This window comes from Phasianus colchicus, chromosome 3 (genome assembly GCF_987193195.1).
Source record: "Phasianus colchicus chromosome 3, bPhaCol1.hap1.1, whole genome shotgun sequence".
Lineage (NCBI taxonomy): Eukaryota > Metazoa > Chordata > Aves > Galliformes > Phasianidae > Phasianus > Phasianus colchicus.
Genome location: NC_143438.1, coordinates 35,027,523 through 35,046,614, shown reverse-complemented (window position 1 = coordinate 35,046,614; position 19,092 = coordinate 35,027,523). Strand labels below are relative to the sequence as shown.

Below are 19,092 nucleotides of genomic sequence, written 5' to 3'. Positions count from 1 at the left end.
AGCATTCTGCACCTCACAAGGAGCAGCCCGACCACTTGCACACCCAGTCACACTCTCAGAACCAAGGCTCCCCTCGGCACACAGCCGTGCCCGTAGCCCACGCCCGGCCCTACCTGTCCCCCAGCCCCTCCCGCCCTCGGCGCCCGCCGCCGCGTGACACCGCCCCGCTTCCCCATTGGCCGCCGCGTGACACCGCCCCGCTTCCCCATTGGCCGCCGCATCCGGAAGGGGCGGGGCGACCGCTGACCCGCGTGTGCGTCGGCTGAGGGGCGGCCGCGGCTGCGGGTCTCGGCGGCGGCCTGCCGACTAACAGCAGCCGGCGCCGCGGCGTCCTCCTTCTCCCCGGTTCCCTTCTCCTGCAGAGGCCAAGCTGCGGGCGGCGATCGGGTAGGCTTGCGCTCGCTTTTCTTCGCGGCGGGGCGGGGCCGGCAACCGCGTGGCGACGGCTCGGGGCGGGGTACCGCCGGCTACGTTGTGGCGAGGCGGCGGTCCGCCTGCCTGGCCGGAGGAGATGTACGATAGTAGCGTGCGAAGCGCCTAAAGTAACTGCCGGGGAATGCTAAGTGCTTGCCTTGTTGGCCGGCCGAGAGCGGTGAGGATTTAACAATGCAGGGTTTGGCCGCATCATGAACTCAATTGGCACGGCCGTGAGGATGCTGTCATCCGTTTCTGTCGTGTTAGAAAGCTGCCTCAGGCCGAGCTAAGCTGAGGTGAGCTTACGCCCCGAGCAGTGATTGTGGCCGGGCACGTCGCTGTGCTGCGCAGCTCCATCCTGCGCTGCGTGAGGCTTCGTGGCTGGGAGGGCACTGTGTGCTGGGAAGTCTGTATGGATCTTCTCTGGGTACTTTGGTAACTTGGGCAAGGCTTTTTTTTGCTGGCTCTGGAAGTATATTACAGATTAAGACATCGGTTTTATGCAAACTGAGAAGCTTTTTTATAGTTGTTTTTGTTCATTTAATGCCTAACAGGGCACTGCAATGGAGAGCACGGTGTCTGTCACGTTCCTCGTATCGTTTTTCATACTGTTGTGTGAAAGTTATCATCGTGGAGTGGAGACGACTACTGTTGTGCAGACACTGGAGAGAACTTTTCCAGAAAAGGCAGCTGGCATTAATGATGACTTGGCAGGATTGAGACAGAAGCATCACCTTCAAGAACTTTTTAATCGTTATGGAGAAAACAACTCTCTGACAATTGAAGGATTTAGAAAACTGATCCAGAACATAGGGATAGATAAAATGAAAAGAATTAAAATAGATCATAACCACGATCGTGACCATGATCATCATCTTCATCATAACCACGTTTCCTTGAATAAAAACTCTGAGAAAACTGTTTGTCCAAACCACGAATCTGATGCTAACAAAGACCCCAGGAACAATCATTCAAAGGAGCCTCATAAAGCAGAGAATGCAGACCATCAGCACAACTTTGTCCACAGTAAGAACACCGTTAATGAAATCACTGGGTCAATCAACACTACTCCCACAGACGGCAGTTCTGAACTGCAGAATTTGGAACCTGCAGAAGGCAAGTCTGTTGCTCACGTAGGCCTGGCTGGCTCTAACACCATTAATATCACAAATGGAAGCAGTACGAGTTGGCTTGCAAACATCAAGTCAAATGAATCTCATGTTTCTCTGAAGGAATTGGAAAAAGGAAGTTACCTGTATTCCAAACTTAAAAACCCAAACACCCAAGAGGTGAGATGCTTTGTTGTGTTCTGGGAACTTAGGTCCCTTAGGAGCATTGTTATGGCTTACTTACTAGGAACTTAATGTTTAACTAGGTCCAGGCTTTATAGTAGAACTGTGTTCATAGAAGAAATGTAGAACAGTAGGTTTTCTTGAATCTTAACTCTTTGGCTTGAAAAAATGTTATGCTCACAAGCTCAGAAAATACGTAACACTATCTCATTTATGTAATACTCTTTTCTTAGAAGGAAATGCATGTTTATATTAAATATAAACACACATTTGTTTTTATATACTTATTTACTGACTCTAAAATGTGCAGTGACATTGAAGAGCTCTATTTAGGCAAATATATACAAGTTAGCAATACTCTGCAGGAAAACTCCCTTTACTTCATACAAAAGCAGCAAGGGAACTTCAAGTACCCAAGGCACCACTAAGTGAATACTCAAATACTGTTTTCCTGAAATGAATTTCTTGCTGTGTAAGTGCAGCCAAAGACTGTGGGCACATGTGACTGTGTCTGTAGAGCTTGTACTTTTGTGCACGTGGGCAGGAAATAAATAGTATGTGCCCTTGATTTGGAAATAACTGAAGAAGAAAAGTTTGCTGCAAAATGATGCCTTGTTACTTTAAGGTAGTGAAAAAGAGTGCTGATGAAGTCAATCATTTGGTTGTAGACAGTTCTGTTACACGATCTTTCTCCACTAAGAGCTTTAAAAAGCAAGCGTCCCTCTGGAGTATTAATCGTGCGGTTATTCTAGTTAATTCAGAGCAGGTATGTGCAGCGTTTGATTAGTGGGTGCTATCTCTGTGAGTAATTGCTGCATTCTGCACAATCAGAGCAGAAGTGCTGCTGAGGGAATCAAGGGGAGTACTGAAGCCTGTAGGTCAGGAAGTGGAAAGTTCTTTACTGAAGGAAGTGTGTGGTGGTAGTGCTCTTTTCACGGTAGTGACATAAAACAAAGCTTAAGAGCTTTTTGTATTACTTCCTTATCCAGCCTCTAAAACAGAGTCAGAAGTGTTAGGCTTTTTTCTAATCTCAAAACAAACCATCTGTCCTCCTTGTGCTGAGAATGTGTGATAATCACGCATCGTCTGTCAGCGCTGCCCAGCTCGCCTTCTGGGCCAGAAGAGAGGATAAAGGTGTAGTTCTTACTGAAGTGATTTGTTACTGCTTTTTAATTACTGTCCGTGTAGCTGTGGTCGTGTGGGGTTGCTACTGATTTCAATTAAGAAAGCAGATGCAGTCATTCTAAGGTACGGTATTTTGATTCTGGCTAACTTTAAGAAATGTCTTTCCACAGTGCTCCAGTGCATCAAAGCTGATGCAGTCCCATGGAATAAGCACTGAAGTATTGTTGTCTGCCACAGAATTTAGCTATCTCTGCCCAGCTCTTATTAATCAGATTGATGGGAAATACTGCATAGTCCATGCGAGTAGCGAAAAAGCTGAAGCTCCTCCAAAAGGTTATTCTCTTCAAATAGGTAAGTTATTTTTTTTCATGAGGAATAGAAACCTGCTCAAAACCTGTATATGTTATAAATCTCAGAAATGTATTTCAAAGCTGAAAGAAAAGAAGCTGATGATTTTCTTATAGGGCTTCTTATCACATGTGGGCATAAATCTTTATGGCCCAATGCTTGCTAATATCTAATCAGATGATAAGAGTATTTGATTTAAAAAAAAAAAAAAAAGTTAAGCAAACAGCATCTCATGTAGCAGTTGTTTACATTTTCTTTCTTCTTTTAACAGCTTGGATTGGTGGCTTTATATCCATCTCAGTCATCAGTTTCCTTTCTTTATTGGGGGTTATACTGGTACCTTTGATGAATCGTGTGTTTTTCAAATTTCTTCTAAGTTTTCTTGTGGCATTGGCTGTGGGGACTTTAAGCGGGGATGCCTTCTTACATCTCCTTCCACATGTAAGTATTAATTACTGCTTCATTAGTTATTTCAAGAGGGCCATACTGACAGCTGGTGTGTGTATTAGTGGTAGTTTTATTAATTAACATATGCTAGTAAGATAGATTATTTAATAGAAATATTTTTTTTCTCCTAATAACTTCCTGTTTGGAGCTGTTTGTATTATTTCTGTCAATCTTATAGTGTAAAACTTCACACCCCTTTCTCTCAAGCTGTATCCTGTTTTCTCAGTCATGCATGCTGCTAAATCGCTCACAGTTTGTTGCCCACAAGAATTTTGCATAAATGTTTTTCTAGTCACTTATTGCAATACCATCTCTTTTTCCTCCATCAGTTTCATGAACCTCATAGGCAGCAGAAGTAGTTCACTGTGCTCATTAAATGGGGAATAGAAAATCCACTATTTCATGTTGTCAAGACATATATGTTGATTGCTTATCCATTTATATTTTTTTATCCGAATTGAACATTTCTGAAGTCCTAAAAAAACATTACTTGATAGGCTTTGAAATGTTCCTTTACTGATAGGTAATACAGACAATAAAATTGGAATATGGTTGTAACATTTCTAAATTTCATGAAGCTCTTAATCACATTTCTAGACCCAGCTTCCAGGTAAGATGTACTAAACAACAGGTTTCAGAGCTGTGAGTTCTTTCTGTTCATTTCTGTTAGTCTTGAACTTTCCATGTGATGTCCCTGAAAATCTAAATGTGTGTGTATGAACGTGCATGCATGTGTGCATTATACCTGCAAGTAACTTCACTGAGAGAATGAAAGCCAGGACTGTTCTCAGTAGTTTCTGTCAAGAGATTTTCCTTGTAATTGTTTGAGGTTGTATCCCGAGCATTTATCCCATTCTAAGTGCTAAATCTGTACTTCAAGATTTGAAGAAGAGAATGTGCAGAGAGCTTTGTATGTTTCTTTTGTTGTCAATTCTTCTGAATATAATGATTTCCCCTCTTGCTTCTCCCTTTAGTCTCATGGAAACCACCACCATCACCACGAAAAGGCTCCGCTTGAACAGAACAAAGGTCCTCTGTTCAAGCATCTTGTTTTTCAAAGTACAGAAGAGAGTGCTTACCTGGATTCTACATGGAAGGGACTTACAGCACTGGGAGGCTTGTATTTTATGTTTCTAGCGGAGCATTTGATCACTTTAATAAAGCAGTTTAAAGACAAGAAGAAAAAGGTAGAGAAACGATTAATTTGAATTTGTTGCGTTGCATGATGACTTCTGAGTACACTTTCATAGAAACAGAAGGATTGTGTATATTGTTATTGGATATAGTAGCAATTGCTGATTAGATTAGTGCTCTGTTCTATTTCTCTTGGCGACATCGATGCTTTCAAACTAGACAGTGGGTGGTTTGGTTACTTGCTTTTTTTTTTTTTTTTTTTTTTTGTGGTCATGTTTGGGAAGAGCTCAGAACTATCTCTTTAACCAGACAGGTAGTATGTGTGAATTGTTTAATAAGCACACAGCTTTGTTTTAAGTTAGAAATTTGAGAAGTTATTGTTCATTATTGATTTCGTTCTGACTTCTCAAGGAAATTATAGGATTATCTAATTCTTAAAATTGTTCATTTAAATCTCATACTGGATGAAATAAGATGGCCTTGTGCAGTTACTGCATTACTGCTGAGGGAGCACTTCCACAAAATGGGTAAGGGCAGCAGTCATTCCTTAGGCAACTCAGCATCTGACTGCACTGTAGAAGGTGACAGAAGGTGATATCTGTAGATGGCATTCTGCTTGAAAATACCATCTTGCAAGTTTCTTTACTCTCTCCTGAAACGGCAGTGCAACACAGCCTTCACATTACTATGCTGTGTTTTATGTGGAAGGTGTAAAGAATAATTGATTTCAGTGAGTTGTAAATGCTAGATGAGCAGATTCAGTGCAGAAGTTGTAAGTTCTTTTACTTGGATCCCAGCTGATTCTGTTGGTGTGGTTGATACTAGAGGAAGTGAAACTAACTGTGAGTGACAGGATCACTTCCACCATCTTTAGTTAAATGTATTCACAAGGAAGCAGTGTGAAGAGTTACAAGCAAAGCTAGTATTTTCTGTATCCTTATCTGTCAGTCACTGAGAATGGATTTCCTGTTGGACTAAGGCACAAGGCTTTCTAGATAGCCATTGATCATAAACTTTTGTGATACTGACGTTAGTGAGCAATGAATAAAGATTTTTGTTTGGCTTTTCTTCGGTATGCCAGCATTAAGCATTATACTGATGTTACAGATCTAGCAGAGTAGTTCTTGTTCAGCATATTTCTGTTTTTACTTATCAAATGAACCCTTCTATTTAGTCCTTTCACAGAAGTACGTTGTATTTACTTCATGTTCATTTTTTCACTCCTCTGGAGCCTGGGAAACTTTTGTGTTTTTACTGTACTTAAAAGAATTTCTAATGTTCCTCCTCTGCCTCCTTTATATGGCTTCCATGTTGTCCTCTTTTTGTGCAGGCTGCATAAATGTTGTGAATATAATATTGCTCATGTATATCCTGAAAAATAAGTAAAATATTCATAACTACAGTATTTTCTTTTGGAATAAGAAAAAAAATGAAGATGATGGAGAAAGTAAGAAGTTTTCAGCGAATGAAGAGAAGTTAGATACAGATGATCGTAAGTCTCAGTAATATCACTGCACAGTTGTTCTTGTGCAACAGCACAGCTTAAAAAAGCACTGTATCTGATTGCTGGCAGTTTATTCATTTGATTCTTACTGTAGGTTGAATCGCTACCTCTTTCTAACTTATCCAACCTTTCTAAAGAAGGTAGTGGATTCAGTTTAGAAACGAGTGTTTTGAAGTCATTCTGAGAAGCTCTACTGGCTATGCCTGTTGCATATATAGACGTATCTAATGACTTCTGCACTTCTATTAGACTGCTAGATGTTGGATACAGAAGTCTAAATAACAGACCGTGCATATTTAAGTCCAATTTTTGGGGGGTTTGAATGTTCATTCTCAAAGTTGATAATCCATAATCCAAGGTGTTCAAATACTTAATCTGCAAATGGTTGGATGTCCTGAAGAACATGTTGCAAACAAAGCCACACCTCGCTAGATATTTGTAGGCTCTTGTAGTTAAGAGCAGCTTCCAGTTTTTTCAAGAGGTAATTTTCTGTCTAAAGAAAGAAATCTCAGCAGTGCAGGAAAAGAACTGCAGGCAAGGAATGTAACAAGACTGGAGAGTTTGTCAGATAAAATAGTCAATGTTAGCGTGCTGTTAATGTTCATATGAGGACGCTTCACATTGTGTTTATATTCTTGTGTGTATATTTTCAGGTGCTAAAGCTTAACAAGTTGTGTATATTAATTATTTCTGTACAAAATGCAGGGAGGTTGCCAGAACTTTGCATAACGTAATCTTGTTCTCTTGTGTTCTTACTCTTTAGCCCAAAGTTGAGTTAATGTCATATGCATTTCAGTCGTCTTTGTTCTGAGGCAATTGAACTAACAGCTTTCATGCTATGAAATTTGAACATAGTGTCTTATGCTATTGTACTTAAATTGTACTGTGTCTTAGATGAAAAGCTTGTTTTTTATTCTTCTTTGACTTTTTAGGAGGCATTTGTGGCCACAATGTATGGGACTGCTTTAGTGCTAGGAGACAAAGTAATAGATTTTTATTGTTATGACATAAAAATTTTCCCCCAAATCTGATTAAAACAAACATTGGTTGTGGAAGCATTTGCTACAGCACACTGGGTTATCAACTTCAACTTTCAGGCTTGCTAATTTTTTTTCTTTATCACTTATTCAACTTGCTCATTTTAGCTTTGCTTCCTGGATGACTCTAAAAATAATATTATGCTCTGGGTTTTTGTAACAGGGTCTGAGGGCTATCTAGGGACAGACTCACAAGATCCATCGCCCTTCATTTCTCAGCAGCCAGCTGTGCAAGAAGAAGAAGAAGTCATGATAGCTCATTCTCATCAAGAAGAGGCTGATAATGAATATGTATCCAGAGGCTGTAGGAACAAATGTCATTCTCACTTACACGATACTCTTGGACAGACAGATCACCTGAGTCATCACCACCATGACTACCATCACATTCTTCATCATCATCATCATCAAAACCATCATCCACACAGTCACAGTCAGCGCTACTCACGTGAAGAACTGAAGGATGCTGGAATAGCAACTCTAGCATGGATGGTGATAATGGGAGATGGACTGCACAATTTCAGTGATGGCCTAGCAATTGGTAAGCGTTGGTTGGACTAAGCAGTTCTGTCAGGTGTGATTGTAGCCAGGTGTTGCTGCCATGTGTCTTTTTGCAATATTGTGGTAGTTCTTCCTCATACTTGTACAAGTCTTCTGTGGAAGTTAGTAGTGCTTTTTATGTTCTAGCAGCATGTAAGTAGGACACTGGTTACTAGCTGTCAGAAGAACAACTCGTGGAGAGGATATCAGTAACATCAATGTATGCTGCTTTTATGCAGATTTCTGCTTCAAGAATGTCTCTATTAACTGTAGAAGTATAGAATAAGTGCATTCCTTCAGGCACTCAGTGTCCTGAACAGATTCAAAACAAGCTTAGTCTCTATTTTTGAGAAAATGTTTAAAAAGCATTTTATTTTTCTTGAATACTGATCTTGCTCAACTCAAAATCTTGCTCTTAGTCTTTTTTAATTTCAATGAAGTTTAATTATGTTAAAGATGGTACAGTGTTTTTATAAGTGAAATGAAAACACTTTCCTTTTTGTTCAGACTCCTTTCCCTTTATGTGTTATAGTCTTTAGTCTTTTTTGATAGAACTTTAACTAAAAGGCCTTTTTGGTATGACAAATGAACAGATTAATGTTCGTGTTTTGGTTTCCTGGATTTGAGCTCAGATCTTGGAGTCTCCTTCTTTCTAGAAGGAAAATTTGTTGGTAAAACCAAATTATAGAAAGTGAAGTTAAATCAGTAATCATCCTTAATTCTTATGCTATTCTTTCATGATCTTGAATTCAGTAGTTAATGCTATTCTGCGTGGTGGTGGTTTTGTTTTAGCTATTGGATTGGATTCATTACCAGCCTGTACAGAGTAATGAAGAGTCAGTTCAGCAGCAACTGTAAATTTTACTGCATAGACAAGCCCATTCTTGTTCGAGCAGGAAGCTCAATAGTAACTGTTTTCTCACAGCAGTATTTGCAGTTGTTCAGGTTCAGTCAGTTCAAAGAATAATGTGAGAAGAGACCTTCTGATTTAATCTTTTATTTTTATTTCTTTATGAAAGTTGAAGCGTGGAATGTAAATTTTCTAGCAGATGAGTTCTGAATGTGTGGTAGAAGAAGGATTTGCATTCAAATTACGTGCAGAATCAATTATCTCTTAGCATTTGAGAGGTTTAGAAAGGAACTATGATTTAAGAGTTATGAAAAGAAAACTATGAAAAGAAAACTTATAAAAGCTTACTGAGCAAATGAGAGCAATAGCCTTTAAAAGTTCTGCTGTGTTCAGACTAATGAAAATGGAGATGATTTTTTTTTTTTTTTTTTTAAGTTCTGGATGAGTTTGAAAACCACCTACTTGATGTTTTGTCCATACTACTTATATAACATTTCTGCTTATTTATATGAAGATGTAAACATCTTCTGTGAAGATAAGTGAAGGGCTTTCTGTCTAAACCTAAGTTTGTTCATTTCATGCGATTTGTGGTTTGGTAACTTCCATCAGTTACTTTTTCCCTTAAATCTCTTGTGATTATTATGTAGCAATGAGATTTTAGTACTTTGTTTTCCATCATGTAACACTTCCACGGACTAACCCTTATGAAATTATGCCCTGTGACTTGAACTTTTCTGTATAGCTTCAAATAAGCAACTAACATGCAGAATGCTGTTTGTTTCCATACTAATCTTACCTATATATTTTTTTCTATTTTTTGAGAGAAGTGATGAGTCAAATATATTTGTAAATACCATAACACTATTAAATCAACTTCTTGAGGGGGGAATACCATTAATCAGATTCATTAGTGTAGTATTCAGTTTGCTAAAAATGTGTTAAAATATTAATAGTCAGTGAAAAATAAAAACAAATATTCATGTTCTTAAGCTTCTCTTTTGGTTGTTATGTATGTGTGCAGTATACAGCTTTCTCAGCTGCTTAGGTACTTGGTAACACAGTCAGGTTTTGTATGGTTTGCCTTGGTGGCCACAAAATTAGATTTACCTTTTTGTGACTTAGCTGGACTCTTGTATTTTTACTTCCTTCTAATAAGTGATAAGACTGAAAACATTGTATAAAGGCAGTAATGTAGAGGAACTCCTAGATTATTGAGGATGCAGGCATGGGAGAAGGTAATTACTTTCTGCTTTCCTTATCTACTCTCTTCAGGAACTGAAGCCCAATTTAATTCTGATGAGGTCTCTTGTCTTAAGAGATAACTGTAGCTATTCTGTCTCTTTCAAAATCTGACTCAGAAACTATAAAGCAGTATTTAGAAGAAAACAGATTGATGCATGGAGAAGATTGATAGTTTTCACTAATAGCCTCTTTAGCTAGTCAAGTAGCAGTAGCTTGTCACTTATGTGTTAATTACTGTGTAGACTGCTATGACTAAGTGTTTTGGAGTGCTGTGTGAAATACTCTTGTTGAGGTCTTAAATCAAAATAGCTTTAGTCTTGCACACTGCAGCTCACTGAATTGAACTTGGAAAACAGAACCATAAAATTGGATGCTCCTCGAAGGTCGCTTGAAACACAGTGCTTGGAAACACTCAGTTGGGCAAGTCATGGATGTGCATAGCCACACCTTGGAAACTTCCATGGATGGATGTTTCTCCCCTTCTGTGGCCAGCCTCTTCTGCTGTTGCACCTCTCTCTTAATAATGAAGGTTTTATTTATGTCTAGCCTGAAGCTCCTGGTTGTAATTTGCAGCCTCTCTGACTCGTTCTCTATCACTGCTTTGAAAAGCTAGGCTCCTGCTTTTGTGTCTGCACTGAAGGTGGCTGTAGGCTGCTGTTTATTCTAGTGAAAGAAGTGGAATTTAAATATGCATAGCTTCCTCAAGCTTTTAGAGCACATGTTGTAGGCTTCTGATCATCTTGTAAGCCTGCGGGCGGTATTCACACCCACCTTGAGCTATCTGTTTTAGGCAGTATCTCTATGCCAGATCTCAACTGAGCTTTGGTAGTCTCCATACCATTGTTGAGGAGGACTGCAAGCAGTGGACTTCCTTATGCAATAGCTCTAGTTGGCAGGTCTGCCTCAGACATCTACCCTGCGTGGGAGGGAATTGCCTGCCACTGAAAAGCTTTCTTCCCGTTTTGATGGCCCTAATCTGACCATCTGAAGTGTTGGGTAAATATTTGGGGCTGAGCAGAACTCATTTTCCTGGCAACTGTTGCCAGAAGCGTGACAGTTTTTTACCTGGGTGGAAGCTGCTGGAGTACTGGTGGAGAGATGGGCTTCTTTCCTGTGCTCTTACAGCTGTTGTAGCCATCCCTCTGCCAGCCCTACTCCTGGACCCCTGTGTGCAAGCAGCTACAAATGACTGTACTCCTCTTTGCAGCATGGTACTAGGCTTATTTCAGAAGTCAGTGAAGTTTGGTTTGTTTTAGGGGATTAGAGGGCACAGTGTTGCTTTGGGGTGACATACATCAATCTTAAAAACTTCAGTGACACTTCTAAATGCTTGCTGAAACATAAGAAGGTTTGAGTGAGAATAATTGTATGTTCTAACCTAATAAGCAGTTACAACAATGTGTCAGCACTTGATGACTGAATATGACCTAATGTCTTTTTTCTGTCTTTCTGTAGGAGCAGCCTTTACTGAAGGCTTATCAAGTGGTTTAAGCACGTCTGTGGCTGTGTTTTGCCATGAATTACCTCATGAGCTAGGTAAGACTCAAATATTTCAGTATGCTGCAGCCACCTAGGTACTCCCAGGGGCACTATGGGGAATTGTAGGTTATTTCATTCTGTTTTATAGTACAGTTTTTTGATGTCAACTTCAGCCATATCAGACTGTCTACTCAATGATACTTTTATTTAAAATAATGTTTAGATTTTTAAAAGGAATATTAATGCAGTTCATAAACATCTCTGCTACCATGTTTAATTCTCTTGTAGTTATTTACAAATTGTTCTGCATAGTTTGTAATTCTTATTCTTCATAGTACAGATAGTGAATGGCAGGAGAGTGCATGTTAGTATTTGCTTTCGTCACATCTGTTTTGTTTTATTCTCATTTGCTGTTAAAATTAAGATTACAATTAGTCAAAATCCTTTCTGTGTAATATGTGCTGCTTTTCCTTTTAAGTCTGACAAAGAACTGAGGTAGTTCCTCACTTGAATTAGAGCTACTTAAAATATTTTAAAATGCTTTCTTTTTTAAGTCTAAGTGATCAAAATTCATGACTGCAATTTCTTATAGGAATGCCCGTAAGTCTACTGTTATGCCCTGCTCCTGAGAGCAAAACTTGACCTTTTGGTTGAGCTCTAGAGAAGAAGCAGCTCAGGGGAGACCTTATCACTCTCTACAGTTCTCTGAAAGGAGGTTGTGGCGAGGTGGGGGTTGACCTCTCATGTGTTAGTATCAATAGGACAAGAGGGAATGGCCCCATGTTGTGTCAGGGGAGATCCAGGTTCGATGTTAGGAAAAATTTCTTCTCAGAAAGCGGTCAGATGCTCGCAAGGGCTGCACAGGGAGGTGGTGGAGTCACCAATCCTGGTGTTTAAGAAACATTTAGATGTTGTACTGAGGGATGTGGTTTAGTGAGGAAATGGTGATTTGGTGATAGGTGGATGGTTGGACTTGGATGATCTTGGAGGTCTTTTCCAACCTTGGTGATTCTATGATCTCCTTTTCAGTTGTTGAAGCATTTTGAACACGTAACTGATAGTTAATTCTTAGTCACCGTGGTCTTACCTGGTGTACAGAATGAGGAAAAAACAGTTTGCTTACACTTCTTAAACTTGTTTAATCCTCTAGAAAGTGGACTGCTCAGTTACATTTAATGCAGCTTGTAAACCAGCATGTATATATCAAACCATTTATTAAATGATACATCTGGCTGTCTGTACAATCATGTTGTAGAAATAAATTACTTTCTCTGGAGAACATACATGGTTTTATGGCAGGGAAGAAATTATCTTATTCGTGTTAATATAAATTCTGTAGGAATTACATAACTTGTATTAACTACACATACAAAGTGTCATTAATACAAGCACACAAAATAAGTTTGTTACACATCCAGTGCTCTGGATTCAAGTGTTGTATTTGCTTTCAGACAAGAAATCTTTCTAAAATTTAAATCCTGCTATTTTGGCCAACACAGAAAACTTAGAGTGAATACCTTGTTTAGCGGAGAACATGGAATGCTGTAGGAATACTGAAACAAATTGGATTAGCAGATGTTAACTGGGGAAGAAATTATCGTATTTTTCTTAATGCTAAGCAATGTTCATAATGTTACACCAGTTAATTGTATCATCTTGTGGGAAAAGCTTTTGTAACAAACTTCTCAACTCCACTTTGGAAACTGCTTTTAATTTAACTGAAGAGAAGTTACTTTTTTTTTAAATTAGAACCAATTTTTTTTTTTTTCCAAATAATAAGCTTGCATTATTTTACTCTTTTGTTTAGATACATTACACTGATCTTAGGACAGATTTCTACTCTGAATGATGGGAGATTTTTCTGGCTGGTAACTGATCAGTCTTTTAAACAAAATTAAGGCTTTTTAAGGGTTACTTACAAATTAGTGAAGACTTCCTAAATTTAAGAAAGGGATGTAAACTTCTGTTTTCTTCTGCTGTAGGAGATTTTGCCGTACTTTTAAAAGCTGGTATGACTGTCAAGCAAGCTGTGCTTTACAATGCCCTGTCAGCAATGTTGGCCTACCTTGGAATGGCAACTGGGATACTTATTGGTCATTACGCAGACAATGTCTCCATGTGGATATTTGCACTTACTGCTGGCTTATTCATGTATGTGGCTCTTGTGGATATGGTAAGTGGTTGTGTTTACGTATCCTGTGTTACACATAGCATAGTGTAAGAATTGGTATCAATTAAACTTTGGTCATAAATTATTCTACTCTCTCTTCAACATTTTTTTTAGTGCTTGAAGGTACTGAGAAGTGCTCAGTTAAATGTCCAGGTGCAGGATTGCTTTTAGTTAGATGACTGTTGGTGTAGAGTGTAGCAGATGGTGTGCAACTTGTAGTCTTGCTGGCTTTCTCCACCACCAAACGTGGTTTGGATTTTGCAGCAAATCATTAGTGCTTCTTTTGGTGAAGCCAGGATTGTATTATAATTCTGAGATACGGAGAGATTTTGTTTGTACAGAAGTACAAAGTGCTTAATGGATGTTCATGGAAGATTAAGTGTCGTTTTAAGAATAAAATGCTTGGTGTGGCTTGATGAAATCAGTTGGTAAATAAGCCAGCCATTTACTCCAAATATAATTAAGGTGTCAGCATAATTATCATGAAAACAGTAATTAGACCACTACCGATTCTGTGTGTGTAAATAGCTTATATGAAAGTAGACAGATAATATTACTCCTGTTGAGTGACACCTGATTCATGAAGTAGTATTAATGCAGCCAACAGAAAAGTCTTGAGGGGTAAGACTCAGCCACTGTGTGCCACATTATTGAAGAACTGTTCTAAATGACTGTTTATTTTGAAGATATTTAACACTTCCTTGTTTGTTTAGGTGCCTGAAATGCTCCACAATGATGCTAGTGATCATGGATGTAGCCGCTGGGGGTACTTCCTGTTACAGAATGCTGGAATTCTCTTGGGTTTTGGGATAATGCTGCTCATCTCAGTGTTTGAACATAAAATTGTATTCAGCATAAACCTGTAATTTTGCCGGGGTAGAGATTGGTGTTAAGTTATAACTGTAGTAGTTTTTTTTATTATTCCATAACAGAGGGGTACGCTTGGTATAGTCTTGGTATTTCTATTGATGTGTTTTGTTGTTGTCCTTGGGTCTTTCACTCTCCAACCCCTTTCTCTCCTATAGCAATGAGAACTGTAAGGATTTTCACTCGGAATGTAATATTGCATACGGTACCATGACAAGACAAACTCAGTAAGTCATAGTGAGTGCCAAATCTATTAATGCAGTGTCACCTGTGGTGGGGGCCAAGGTGTTTTCATGAATTTATTTACTGTATGTAAATATATGCAACAGTGGCTTTTTTTTACTTCATGTTTTTGTTGGTATAAACAAATAAAATGTCAGTGGTTCTTATTCTGGCACAATCAAAACCAGTGAACAGAGAGCACAGTGAGCAGTGTAAAGCAACAAAGACATGCAGTAGGGTAGTGTGGATTTATACTGGTAGAAACTGCTTTTGTCCACCTTGTTTACGGGGGGTGGCAGATGAGCTCATTCCATCCTCTTGGTGGTTCTTCTCCTTGTGGATTCTGTTTCCTAATCCAGTTGGTTTCTACTGCAAATGATTTCATGTGAAATTGTTTGATTGAAGTGTTTGTGGCAAGTATGTTTCACCTGTTTCTTCCTCACTGATAGGAGTTACTCTTCGCTGATTCCTCAAATTGGCAACAACAATACGGCTATTACATTGTAAAAGTGTTACTGTAGCTGTAGTATACTTGAATGCCTTTAAAGAGACTTTTAAAGTAGTGTTCTATCACATCTACACTGCCTGAAATGGTGAAGTTATGTCACAGGTTTTGATATCATGGGGAGTAGTGTTAGTAGTCCTTTGCTACAACGGCCTTCTTGATTTGGTTTGGGAAATGGGATGACTGGCAGAGTTGAATTCATCTAGTTCTGCATAATAACATAAGATAATCGTTCTACAAGCACAGGTTTACATCCTTTCAGCTAAAGCTGGAAGATCCAAAGAGCAAGCTTTCTGACCGTGTATAAGAAGCAGAATATGAAGAATAACCCATAAATACATGAGTGTTGGTTTGAGCTTACCATCTATGGTCTTAATATCTCAACCACTCTGAAAGTGTCTGTAGGAAGGAAAGATGTAAAGGCCAATTGTAAATAAATAAATAAATAAATAAATAAATAAATCTGCATTTATGACGTTGCAGAATTGGCAGGAAATGTGAGTATTACATTGTGTGCCTCAGCTTTTACATAATAAGATACACTATCTTAACTCGCTTACTTAAAACCAGAAATAATCAATTACAGTTTTTCTCTGATTCAACTTTACCACTTCTTTAAATCTTCAGCTGAGTAAAAAAAAAAACTTGAACGAAGAGGAAGTATTTGATGATCCCATGTCTGACAAGTTAAAGCATTCTGGCATATGGTGGTCTGTCATTAAAATGAAAGCCAAAACTGTCACATCAAAAATGGGTGTTTGGAATGAATTGAAAGGTTTGTTTTTTGTTGTTTGCTTCTTTCTTTCTTTCACTGGTTGAGAAACAATGTCTGCAGGCAGTGGGCTGTTACCTCTTTTATACCTCTCTTCAATTCTTTACTCAGGTTAACCGGGCAGATTTATTTAAACTCCTTTCCACAGTGATGAAATACTGTTCTATCAATGTTTCTCAAGCAAGCCAAAATAATCAGCATAGCTCTATTAAGGTTTTGATGCCAGTGCCAGAGCTCATACTGAAGGATTAAATAAGAACAGATTTTTTTCAGACTTGTGTGGTGAATACTTACCTTTTTTTTTTTTTTTTTTTAACAACTCTGAAATAAGCAACGGCTTGAACTTCATTTCTGTTCTTTTTTAAAAGGTCAGGTATCAGTCACTCCATAATAGTGGAAAATCACAGAAGGAAAATTAGTGTGCTCAGTAAAATATTTACAACATCTGAATTGGGAACAGAAGAAAAAGGAGCAAATCAAAGTCACTTTTCCTATCCTGCAAGAGATTACATATCTAGAAGTTGGGAGAACTGTGCTGATGATTCCCTTGCAACTTTTTCCTTTTGAAAGCAGAGTGAACAGAGCTTGTTATCATTCTCCATATTGCCTGATCTGGGAGGACCTCAGCCTCAAAGGAAACACTTGTTTCTTAAATCTTCCTGTAGTCAGCATTTGGCCAGTGTCTTTGGAACAGGATTTGTCTTGTTTCCTTTGAAGTCAGGAGGCAAAGGAAGGATAATGCATCCTAAGGGGAGCACTAAGGTGTGCTGGAGCCTTCTCTGACTCCAACAAATCTGCACATTATGAAACTGAGCAGTTGTTAGGAGAGAAGGACAGGCTTCTCTCTTAGAGCGCTCATTTCATCTATAACAAGAGTACTGACAAAATACAGGTGCATCCTTTCCTTTCATCAAGTGCTTTACCTTTTTTTTTTCTTTTTTTTCCTTTATTCTACACTTCTGCCTTTTGATGAACCCTCTGTACTTCCTTCAGAAGCTCACCTCTGAGCAAACAGCACAAGAAGGCTGCCAGGAGTCCTGCAGTCTGTGGTGCAGAGAAACCATACTGTGGTACAACAGCCATCTGCTACATTTTTTGTAGCATCTCCTTGATCTGCCATTCTTTGCTTCCTCTCTTTGCTGGTTCTCACAGCAGTCTTATTCTTGCATTCCCAAGACTGAATTAGGAAGGTTACACGTATCCCACCTGTTGCTTTCCTTTCTTCCCTGCTTATAAACTGTTAGCTCATTTGAACTTGCTCTGAAGAGAAAGTAACTCCAATTTCTTTCAAACAATTCTAAATTCTTGTGGCAGTTTTGCCCTTACCTCTGTTAGGATTTCCAAACTGTCATAGCTAAAGCTGTGCCTACAGCCCCACAGCTGATCTTTCTCTTTTCTTTGCTACCTCAAGTGTTTGAATGTCATCATCTTTGACTCCTACGAAGCTAGGATAAACAAACACGTCTAAAAGAACACTCCCATCCCTTCACACCCCCATATCAAAACTGAAGCTTCCATGCCTTGACCGGTTGGTGCCTTTTCTGCTGACCTTGAACCTGAGTGGTCCCAGTCAATCCAGATCTTAGAACATGGCCACTCTTCTTCCTCTGGAAGTCTCTTCTTAGTATTGCAGAATTGCAGTATCTGACTTTGGTTGTGCCCTGTCTAAGCAGGTCTTGCCTTTCCTGGGGCAATGGCACCAGTTATTGTCAGAGCTGATGTGCTCCAGTTCTGGCTCCTGCATTGCTTTTCATGAGCAAGATGTGTTCTCAGGCAGAACACTCAGCAAGTCTTCTCTCGCCTTTCCCTCTGAGCTTCTCAGAGCTCTGTTGCATGCATAAATACTGGAACCTCCTGGGTGAGTGCTGTAGAATTTGGGCACTATGGTTGTCTTTTGCCTTCTGCCCTGCACCCTCAGCTATCAGAGAAATTGGACATGCTCACTTCCTTAGTTGTGAGCTATTTCAGATGTGGGTGGCTCCTGACTCAGTTTGCTTTGAATTTTTGTGGTTTCTGTTGGCCTACATCCTTAATTGTTGAAGTCAGAAGAACTTCTCTTGTCTATGTGGTAGATGGGAGATAGGAAGCAGGCACATGGCTGAGTGTCCCCTATGAGATGTTTAGATTGGTGACTAAACAGCTATAAATCCACAGCTTCCGGGCTGTGTTTCCTGTGAGTCGTTGGCTGGCTTGCAATGAGAGAAACTGACATGAAAATATCTGTGGATCAAAATAAGTTACTAATAAACCAACGTGAAAAATGAACCTGCCTGCAGTACGCGTGGGAAGGAGGATGAGATGAGCTGGTGGTGAGCACTTGGGTTGGCTTGGTGCTCCAGCACATTTGTCTCTGGTGGGGTGGTACCAGTGACTGCAAAGCACTATTTGAGGAAACCGAAGATGGTCTGAAATGTGCTGTTTGTAGCAGTAAAGTGACAAAGCTGGCCCACATTTTCATTGTCAGCCTTTAGCAGAAGCAAAGGTTCTACTTCTTAAAGGTACTTGCAGTGAAAGTTCTCATGCTTTGACACAGGGATAGAGCAGAATCTCTAAGCTGCCTTTTATTTTTATGCATTGATATTTCTGAGGAGCTTGTGGTAATGTGCCTGCCTGCTGTGTCTGATAAATGGGAGCACCTTTTTTTGTGTGTCCTTGTTAACTACGGTACAGAGCTGAGTGTTGAATGCAGCTGTATCCACCTTCTGTAGTGCCTGTGCTGGCCTTGGGCAAACAGAGCAAGGAAGGGTGGATTCTAAGTGATTTTCACTGTGCCACATTCTTCTGAAGGTTTTGGCTTGTGTGTGTATGTAGCATCCGTCATGTGCTGTCCTTGCAGCAAGAGTGCCACTGCACATATGCCAGTCCTTGCCTGAGTTCTTGGCCTGCGTGGGTCAAGCAGCGTGGCTGTTCTGTATTCATGGGGGATCTTGTGCAGGAGCACAATGAACTGTATTTGTTTTAAAAGTATTCAAGGCTACAAGGTCTAAATCCAAGTGGCTCTTCTGCTGCATGAATTCAGGGTCAAGCGTAATTACAACTTCTGTGGAAAACTAGTTTGTTCTGTTTGCCACAAATAGAAGCAGAAACCATGTTTTCATGCAATTGTTCTTACTTTGAAATGTGGTCTTGGTAAACTTAAACAAC

The 19,092-nt window shown here is 39.5% G+C and overlaps 1 protein-coding gene across 2 annotated transcripts; it reads left to right on the top strand.

Annotated features, from left to right (window-relative positions):
• The first annotated feature begins 235 nt into the window (after nucleotides 1-235).
• Nucleotides 236-16,260, top strand: SLC39A6 (solute carrier family 39 member 6). Of its 2 annotated transcripts, none has more exons than XM_031589106.2 (10): nucleotides 236-387; nucleotides 969-1,703; nucleotides 3,002-3,182; nucleotides 3,451-3,620; nucleotides 4,601-4,813; nucleotides 6,183-6,252; nucleotides 7,465-7,842; nucleotides 11,389-11,469; nucleotides 13,395-13,585; nucleotides 14,296-16,260. In XM_031589106.2, the coding sequence occupies exons 2-10, from the start codon at nucleotides 978-980 to the stop codon at nucleotides 14,446-14,448; spliced, it is 2,163 nt and encodes a 720-aa protein (XP_031444966.1). In that variant the 5' UTR covers nucleotides 236-387; nucleotides 969-977; the 3' UTR covers nucleotides 14,449-16,260. The 2 variants fall into 2 exon arrangements, with proteins under 2 accessions (XP_031444966.1, XP_089993386.1); XM_090137260.1 differs by lacking the exon at nucleotides 236-387 and adding an exon at nucleotides 465-710.
• Nucleotides 16,261-19,092: the final 2,832 nt, after the last annotated feature.

What these genes read in the sequence shown, in the direction of transcription:
- SLC39A6 (XM_031589106.2), top strand. Translation starts at nt 978, where the DNA reads ATGGAGAGCACGGTGTCTGTCACGTTCCTCGTATCGTTTTTCATACTG. An exon ending in AGGTTATTCTCTTCAAATAG is followed by an intron (nt 3,183 to 3,450) that starts GTAAGTTATTTT and finishes TTCTTTTAACAG; the next exon opens with CTTGGATTGGTGGCTTTATA. An exon ending in TCTTACATCTCCTTCCACAT is followed by an intron (nt 3,621 to 4,600) that starts GTAAGTATTAAT and finishes TTCTCCCTTTAG; the next exon opens with TCTCATGGAAACCACCACCA.